We start from the raw sequence: 9474 nt of genomic DNA on the forward strand, positions 1-9474 counted from the left end.
ACGATTTTGTGATGACTTGTATAGATTTTACCTGTTACTTGTAATATATTACTGTAGGTACTTCAGTTAGCAGCATGAAATGCAAATGATTAAATTTTCTATTTAGACAAGTTGTTTCATTTTATGTTATTTATACCTCTAAATTAAAAAAAATACATTATTAAAAACTATAAAATGTAATTGATAACTGATTAACGATGTCATTACCTGAGGTGCGATAAACTCTTAGGTATAAAAAAGTTACAATACGGCGTTTAAAGTACATCAAGCCTTAGAAATCTTCCGGGGGAGGCGCCTAAGCCTTGCAGTGTGCGTCTATGGGCTGAAATAACGAATCATTAAAATGTCCGAAACATTTTATTAGATTTTGAATCATTTATAAGGATTTTTTTGTATTTTACCATTTGTTTTCTATATTATTAGTAGTATAGTATTTGTTACTATAAGTAGTCGTATATATCATTAGTTTTTTATATTTATATCAGTAATAAACTCTGCAAATCCGCCTAATATTTTTTCCATATTTTCGTTAAGACACGAAAAACATTCTTATGGAGAGGGAAAATTAAAGAAATTTATTAGCGCCTTTTTAAGTATAGAGTAATTTTACACCTCTTGTTCCTAGCTGAAAAAGATTTGGCGTCATCGTAATCAAAAAAGGCCTTCGATTTAAAAAAATATTGTGCACTGCAATGCCAAAATAATGACACTAGTTTTTCAATGTATAAAATAGATGTCATTTAAATAAATAAAATTTTATTATTCTGAAATATTTTTTACCTTAAATTTATTTACCTGGACTACAGCAGTCGAATTACGATTCGCAAGTGTTTTGTGACATTGTGCGACAGACTTTTTTATAATAGTTTAGTTCCATATTTATGTTGACCAAAGGAAAAAATAGCCTAAACATAATTGCCTAACCTAAAAGAAAAACAGTAAAATAAAACAAGTATTCATCCTACTATATTTTATTATAACAACATAGCACAAACATTCCCCTCTTCTTAAATACAAATCAGTTAAAGTAATAACCTTAATAAATTGGGTAGAATGCCTGTAAATTTGAACCTATGCAAGCCAAAAGAACCAGAGTGGCCTCCAATCAAAACTCTTATATTATTTATTCATTTTGCATTTTAAAAGCAGAGATATTCTGTGTACTGAAAAATGTAATTTGTAAATGTTTCATTTTAAACAACGACTACACAAAAAACGCCACAAGTAACGAAATATTATCTAACTAAATTAGAGATTTACAAGGGTGCCTTTACAACTTAAGACATCAGAATAGAGAAGATAAAAATTAAAAGTAAAAGACAAGTCAATAATGAAGTTGGTTAAGAAATATGATTTTGTTTGCAGAGCAAGCAGCAAAATTGTATTGATCCGATTAATTGATTGAACTAGTGAATCAATGTCTTTTATAAATTTTACATTTATATTCTAAGCTATAGATGCTTCTAATTAAAATATTAAACAGGCTACTCTGGTTTTCTTGACCTTGTCTCACATTTTAAACATCCATAACTTTTTACTTCACAGTCCATCAATTACCTTCTACATATGTGACGACATGACTATATTTTTACTAAACAAGACAAAGAAAGAATCAGAAATAAAAATCCCAAATCAAACGAAAACAACCCCAATGTAGTTAAAAAATCGTAATTCGGTGCTTTGCGCTTAGGAGCTAGTTATTAAAATATTACACAACATAATCAAATAATGGACATGCTGGATTCAATCGCATTTTAAATCTATTGCGATGCTATTACCAAATCTATAACCAAGAATCTTTATTTTGAAAAACGCTGTTACTAATGAAACACATAATCTTTTACATTTTTCTTCACAAAAACTTGCATTACATTGGCTGAAATATGACAACAAAACCCTTTTACTACAATTCTTACTCGACTGCTACTCCGGCAAACATTATAGGGTAGCCTATCTGTTGACTTGCGTTGCGCTAAAATGATTTTGTTTGCCAATATTTTAAAAAACTTAAATCAATTTTGATTTAGGTGGTAACGAGAAAATTATTTAAAAAATTCCAATGCTGTTCTTTTATTTATAAAAGCTATTTTTATAGTACAATACACCATACATCAAGTCAATAGAATATAAATTTAGAAAAGACAAATCAATAACATAATTCATGAAAGACAGCATTTTATGTTAAGTTTAGACTACCCTTTCGCTACGGGCGTCGCCTATTAAGATGAGCGCTAAGATCTGGAGCACGAACTTCGCCTATATACATCCGCGTGCCCTTGCAGAAGACATCCGCCTGACGCCTGACGCCTATGTTAACGAGTGTCGTTTATAGACGTGGGTATTTTACCACTCTGACTAGACATGCCCATATGAGAACGCCAGAAATAAAAAACTTCAACAAAGCTACAGAAGCTGCGCAAAACGTCGGCAACAGCTACGGAATGAGGACTGCTCCTCCAACAATACCTAGAGGGACGAAGAAACAATGTACGCGAGTCACACAGACGTCACATCGCATTCAGTGGTGCACGAGAAAAAACATAACTAGTAGTGGCAGAAATTTAAATTTTAGCTTGCGGATCTCTAATCTTGTGACTGACTAAGCTGTAACTGCACAAACTAACTAGAGAGAGACATCAGAATGTACCGGAGCACACTACCGTAGCAAAAGGGATGTGATGCAGTCGGGAATTTATAAACGATGCTTTTATAACTCGATCGTTTATGATGGAAGTGATTTGTATTGGCGCAACTTATTGCCACGTGTCGGTAGAATTACCTAAAGCGTCTGTTCGCTGCTGGTTGTAACTGCGCTGGACGTGTGAATGGCGATGTGCGCCGGTTGCAGCGCTAGTCGCGCCTACGCTCGCGCGACGAGGAGCGCCGGTGCGACTTACTGCGACGCGCGTCTCTCTCGGCACGTGTCCGCTCGCGGGAACTATCGCGCTTGCTCCGACTGCGGGAACGACTGCGTCTGCGAATTTGCACCTTCATTATTATCCTATATATTTATTTTGGTTAATGTTTAACGTATTTAGAATTATTATGTATTTAAAAGTTTACACAAATAAATAGTTATAGTGTCAATACCATAAATACACAAATCTATTATTTACATATCTTAAAAATTCTATCGACGCAAACGTGTAAAAAACAAAAGTATTAATGAAAATAAAAATTTCTTAAAAAAGTATTAAATTTATCTATGAAACATAACCTCAACATGATAGTTTTCAAATCAGCAGCCGAACATTGAAGAAAAAATTATTTCTAGTCTATATTTTTAGGTGAGAAACAGTAGTACCAAAGTAGTCTTAAGTCGGATTGTGAAAATAATCTTTCACAAGAATTATGATGAAACTTAATGATAATTAATTAGACATTTAAATATAACACTCTTGTATGAAGTTAAAATATTACATGCTTTCTTAATATTAAATTATGATGAGTTTGGATGACTGGTAGAGAATGCCAATAAAGAATTAAGTTCACCTTTACACAAATTATCAAAAAGGGTAAATTAATTGATTAATTAATTGAATTAGTCACTAAAGTCATATTATGTTTGTCATGACATTGTTAGTATATATAAAATATGGATATCAGTTAAGGAGTGCAAGGCCTCTGCCATAAATTTCTAATAGAATCTTTTGGAAGTAGCATGCAGCGAGTGTCTTCTGACAATCTGCCATCTTATCACCTTGTGGGTAAATGGCCTGCACTGATCTTGCAGGTCCATAGTTCCCTCCAGAACATAAGGTCATGGTGCAAAAATGTTCTTCACATTATGCAGCTCACCTACCGCCTCTTCAACTTTTAAGCAACTTATTAAATGAAATAAAACAACCCTGTCCTTTCCAAAGATAGGGATATGAGAGGCCCCCATCAGCGGGGCCATTTATGCAAAAAAAAAACTTTTAAGTCATTACAAACCATACCGCAAGGGTATCGCTAAAGTTGTTTAATTAACTTAAGGGTTTTATAAGTACAATACGTTTATATAAACCTGCGTTCACGTTCGCGTTCGCGATCACGTTCGCGGTCTTTTCCGCGTTCGCGCTCACGGTCCCGATCTCTTTCGCGTTCCTTGTCGCGTTCTCCGTCCTTGGTGCGGTCTCTCTCCCGGGCCGACTCGCGGTGACGCCGGGCCCTGCGGTCCAACTCTCGCCCGCCCACATAGTGGCGTCGTCCGCCTCCGCGTTCTCTTTCCGACGCACCACGCTCCTCGCGCCTTTTGTCAACAGTTTTCTACAAAATACAATCTCTTATATTTTACTTTGTCATTACAGACAAATTAATACGTTAAAATGATTTATTGTAAATACAAAACTATGGAATGTCAGAGTAAAGGCAAACTTAGACATGTATTAATTTTTATTCCGTCCTTTAAACTCCAACAGTGAATACCGTAGATTGAAGCACCTGATATTTATTTATTTAGAGCAGAAATAAAATACAATTTTTAACAATAAAATATTATAATGGGCCTGCTTATTTAAGGTGTGTACAACATTCAAAATATTTATAATATACAACAACAAAAGTAAGAAAAGTTAAGATCTAATCATATAGATATTAATCTGATTATTATATATTTTCTATATACCTGCTTAACAAAAATATGAGAAAGAACTATTATTTGGGTAATATTTCTGCAAGAGTCAAATGCTTTCAGTCCTCTCATTAATCAGCTAGTTTAATCATCAACAGCTAATTATTTCCTTATCAAACTGAAGTACATAATAATATTTTTTGATGTCTATATTTATTTTAATTTGTCAATAATAGAATTCTTGACTATTATGTTACATTACTTTTAAAAGTTTATTTATTAGGCACCATAACAATTAAGTAAACCACCCTTATTGTATTGTTCTTGTGGAAATCACAAATAACTTATTAAATATATAAATAATAATACCTTAAGCTCTGCCAGTTTCTCCCGGATAGTAATAAAGCCAAGGTGAAGTTTGCCGCCAAAGTGATCAGCGAGCCGGCGATCATTGTCGTGGATACCCAAGTACGCTGAGCAGACCTCGCACACCCTCAACTTCTGCTGCTGATACGAGGATGCCGGCATAGAATTTCGATATTCCTGCTCTGCCACTGCCTTTTTCTTACGCAACTCATCAATCTATAATAGTACAAATTAATTTAAACATATTACAGTGGACGTCAAGGTGTCTGCAAATTTTTCTAAAATATACCTCTCCCATAAGTTTGACACTCTCTTCGACCATACCCTCTTCTCCAAGTGCTTCAGCACGCGCCAACTTTTGTCCAATCTGTTCTGCTAGCTCATGTACAGCGTTGGCTTTCTCGGTCACCTCTGCAGACAGCTCTTCCTGCGTCTCGGCAAGACGTTGTTTTGCCGCTGCCGTTCGCTTATCGCAATCGGCAATAAATGCCTCTAAATGTTCTGTGGCCTTAGTAAATGAACAAATAACATTTAAGTTAAAGAGGATGTAACATCATGGAAATATATTACAATAAAAATAATGGTGCCAAACTGAAATTTATGTTTGTAAAGACTAGTATTTGCACCTATTTTGGATCATATTTTTTTTAAAAATGCTAAGATAAATTTGGTAGTTGTAAACTACACTTGACACATAAAATTAATCACAATGGTGCTCTTAAAGTATTCATCGTGTTTAATTTTATTTAGCAGCATTCTGCATGTCATGTGAGATGGTCCAAATAGTTATCAAACACAACACAACATTATCTAAAATATGTATCAAAAAGTTATATTTAATTATAAATTAGCAAAATGGTATACTTACATCAATGTCATAGAAATAGTCTTTGGTTTTCGATGCTAACTCAAAATCCGCACGAAGGGCCAGATCATGTATTTTAGGACACTCACCTAAATCCATTCGCTGCAATTAAAATTACAAGTACATCAAAAATAACGTGCTTTACTTAATACCCCGATAGGCAATGTGCAATGCAACTTCTCGGTTACACCTAACAATCTTCAAATTACATTGAATAAAAAAAACGATCAGCAACCAATGATTACTGAGTTTTTTTATTCTTTTAAAATGCGTTTAAAATAAAGAAAACCATCATAATTAAATTGCCTTACATTAAAAAATTCAAATAATAATTTACCTTTGATTAAAAATGGAATAACATATGCTCAATATTATTTTAAAAAAATCAAGAATTTTAATACTTATAACAAAGGATAACAGACATTCTAGAATACACCCTTATTTATATATACCAAGAAAAAAATTGTTTTTATAATATACATACAATGTCACCAACAGCTCATCCTGGCCCTGGTTCATCAGCCAGTAAAATAAACCATAATTCATTATACTTACTCATCATAGTGGAATCACCCTCTCCAAATTCCTAACTAGCACTCGGAAAACTCTTAAGGCTAAAGATGTTATCTATACAGAGCACCTTTTATAAAAATATCATATATATATATTTTATATAAATATATTTTATAAAAAAAATGATACATCCTGATACATAAAATGAGATTTAATTATTATTACATGTTAGTTTGTTTTCGAACCCCATTAATATGAATACCTTAAAAAACTGTAGAAGTATAAATAAATCAATAATTTATTTTGTTATTTCTTATTTATTCAGTCTTTATTATAAATAAAAAAAAAAACAAAAAGAAATCAAAGCAAAAGGTCAAAAAAATTTAGTTCAATAGGTGGTCCCTCTATCACAAAATGTGATTTCTTTCAAACAACCACTGAGTTAATGTTTTCTTTTAATGTAGTCTAATTTGCAAACAGATAAAAATATTTCATGTGGTGAAACAATCATTGTGCAAATAAACACAACTAAACTGGAATTACTAGAATTGAATAAAAACCATCAAATTTAATAAAACTGATATAAATGTGACATTAGTACAAAAGACCCGAATTATTCTGAAATTATTGCGATCATTTTTAATAAACTGAACAAATTGTTCATACATCTTTGAAAATGTTTTTGTCTCCAAATATTTTTTCAAGAGAAAAATAGTATAAAGAAGAAACTAGTATTGTTTCATTATACTATGATTTGTTTCAAGAACAGTTATAACACTTTTCTGGGAGGAAAAAAGGTTTTTTATCCATTTCAAAATTTGCAATAGCTATTGATATTCGTGCAATTTCTACTGTATTTGCAATCATAGAAATTATAATTAAATCAAAAATCCTTTAAAAGATGTTTGTACTATTTTTATATCAGGATGTAACATGCACACTGTACTTGTCTCTATATACATTCAACTCCTTAAACTTTTCTTAATCTTATAGACATTTATTGAAAATAGAACACTCTAAATCATATTGCAAATAACGGGAATTAAAATTTAGTCTAAAAAATAGCAATTATAATTTATAAGACGAATGTTTGTAGAAAGGTAATAAAATAAACTGATCAGTCTATACACAAGAAACTGCAATCATGTTATTTACTAATGTTCTATCCAAAAAATATTAAGAATCTTCAATATATTTGCTAAAAGCTTTAACTTTTCTCATTAGTTAAGAAAGCTATCATTGAAATTCATAACAGTGCTCTTAGATATTTAAATTCATTAAAGTTGTACTTAATAACTCCACTATTAATTTCAAAATTTATGTTGACATGCAAATATTGATTCTGTTTTTGTATTCTAGCCATGAAACAGCATTGTACATACCCAATGTAGTAAGAATAAACCGGCATATTGCTCTCACCCAGCTTACAATTTTCAATGATTTTATCACATACATACTCACCGAAGCAGCATTAGTAACCGGTGGATAGTTAAATAATTTTAAATAAGCCTGAGAGTCATGTAATAAATTAAAAATCTGCTTAGCAGTAAGTATACAGTCAGCTAACTAGAAATGTTTTATACGTACATCTTGGTACTTACAGTACGGCCTAACTCATACAATCTATCCCTCATTTGTTAAGTATTGTGATGAGCAATAAAGAATAGTGTTGGGCATTTTCTGAAAAGCATATTTTACCACAGTTAATGCCACTCCGATGTAACAATTTTCCACTCTACATACAGTATCAAACTGAAGATATGAAATTGTGAAAAAATATCATGTACAACAGGATAAAAAATAACAAAAACAATGCTTTGGTAACTAGGATACAACCCATTTTTAATTTCATTGTTAGAGTTATATAATATCCCATTAAACATGAGTGAAAACCATATTACATAAAAATATATTTCTGAGAAATCATTGCAACAAAATAATAATATAAATGCTGGCTATCTAAAAAAAATTTAGCTGTTGACGTAAAAGTGTTAAAGGTAACAGAAATAGAAGAGAACTTTTAAAGCATTTAGCAATACTAAGAATGAAATCTCAGAAATATTAACTACCATTAGCCCGCAAAATATATTTAACTTTATCAACTTACCGTAGATGATAATATTTCATGAGGACAGCACTGCAGTAAAAATGATTTGCATACTGAATCGTCGTAAAATTTAACTCCATGTTTGTCGGTCTCTCCTACAAAAATAATTAAATTTCTTTGCATACATGACATTATACGTAAGGCATAATAGTTGTTTTTTTATTAAAAATATATCTTACCATTACGAGCTGTACCCATTAATTGATCTAACATTGCCCTCATTTGCTCGTGAGCCGACATTATAGATTTCTTAAACCAGCGTCAAACAAAAATAAACCACACGGAACTATTATCCACAATACGCTATTTTAAAAATAATAGAAGACTGTCAGATTAACTGTATGGGTTATCTATTTCTTAAGTTAGGAACAAAATCAACCTCGAAACGGAAAGAGAAATTATTAATGGCGACTCGCTTTACAATGGTGTTACCGTATAAAAATCAATGTTACTTAATACGCTGTTTAGGAAAATACTGTATATAATAATATAACTAAAACCAAAAGTTTGTTCAGCCTCTACAAGACCATGTAGTCACATTTAATATTTGATGATGAGAATAATAACGAATATATTTTTTCAGTGTTTATAATTTGTAACTTTTTATTTTTTCACTGTCTAGGTAGAACGAGGCATATGATGGCATTGCCTCTTTTTTGCTGTTCTTTAAAAACTTAATTTTTATATTGAAACTAATTAACATCCTTATAGTATTATAAACTAAACTATTTATTGTTTTGCAGAGCATTTGTTATCAATCATCATTACCACAAATGTTGAAAAACAGGGAGAAACTATTTTTAGGTTGTAAATAGTAGAGGCATTAGATTTATTCATAATGCTAAAGCAAAAGATTTAGCCTTTAATATAATACATTTGTGACTCTTTCGTAAAACGAACGATTCATGAGCTATTCCACTGAGGGTGCTGTTGGAATCACTAACCATGCGGATTTCTCAGTCACAAAGGTGCAACTGTTGAGTGAGCCATTTTTTAAGTTTCGATATTCGACGGTTAAGTGATGAACCAAGTATAGATTTGATTCGTTTCTTGGTTTGAACTCTGCACGGC

General features: G+C 31.8%; 1 protein-coding gene across 3 annotated transcripts; it reads right to left on the reverse strand.

The window, feature by feature from the left end:
- Positions 1–2054: 2054 nt before the first annotated feature.
- Positions 2055–8823, reverse strand: LOC137932163 (putative RNA-binding protein Luc7-like 2). 3 transcript variants are annotated; one of them, XM_068775753.1, is made up of 7 exons: positions 8583–8823; positions 8404–8498; positions 5787–5885; positions 5208–5426; positions 4922–5134; positions 4007–4248; positions 2055–2974 (listed from the first exon to the last, which is right to left on the reverse strand). In XM_068775753.1, exons 1-7 carry the CDS (start codon positions 8641–8643, stop codon positions 2851–2853), a joined length of 1053 nt encoding a protein of 350 aa, XP_068631854.1. In that variant the 5' UTR covers positions 8644–8823; the 3' UTR covers positions 2055–2850. The 3 variants fall into 3 exon arrangements, with proteins under 3 accessions (XP_068631854.1, XP_068631855.1, XP_068631856.1); XM_068775754.1 differs by lacking the exon at positions 8583–8823 and adding an exon at positions 7898–7976 and having other exon boundaries at positions 8404–8494; XM_068775755.1 differs by lacking the exons at positions 8404–8498; positions 8583–8823 and adding an exon at positions 7884–7962.
- Between the last annotated feature and the right edge of the window lie 651 nt (positions 8824–9474).

Source organism: Battus philenor, unplaced genomic scaffold, assembly GCF_028537555.1.
Source record: "Battus philenor isolate CCGP_79_NKW_IND1 unplaced genomic scaffold, ilBatPhil1.0.hap1 SCAF_9, whole genome shotgun sequence".
Taxonomy (NCBI): domain Eukaryota; kingdom Metazoa; phylum Arthropoda; class Insecta; order Lepidoptera; family Papilionidae; genus Battus; species Battus philenor.

Bases quoted from the DNA above. Each gene is read 5' to 3' on its own strand.
- LOC137932163 (XM_068775753.1), bottom strand. From the start codon at position 8,643: ATGTCGGCTCACGAGCAAATGAGGGCAATGTTAGATCAATTAATGGGT. The intron at 5,427-5,786 runs GTAAGTATACCA...TCATTTACTAAG, and splicing joins ACTATTTCTATGACATTGAT to GCCACAGAACATTTAGAGGC. The intron at 2,975-4,006 runs GTTTATATAAAC...GCAAATTCGCAG, and splicing joins GAACGCGAACGTGAACGCAG to ACGCAGTCGTTCCCGCAGTC.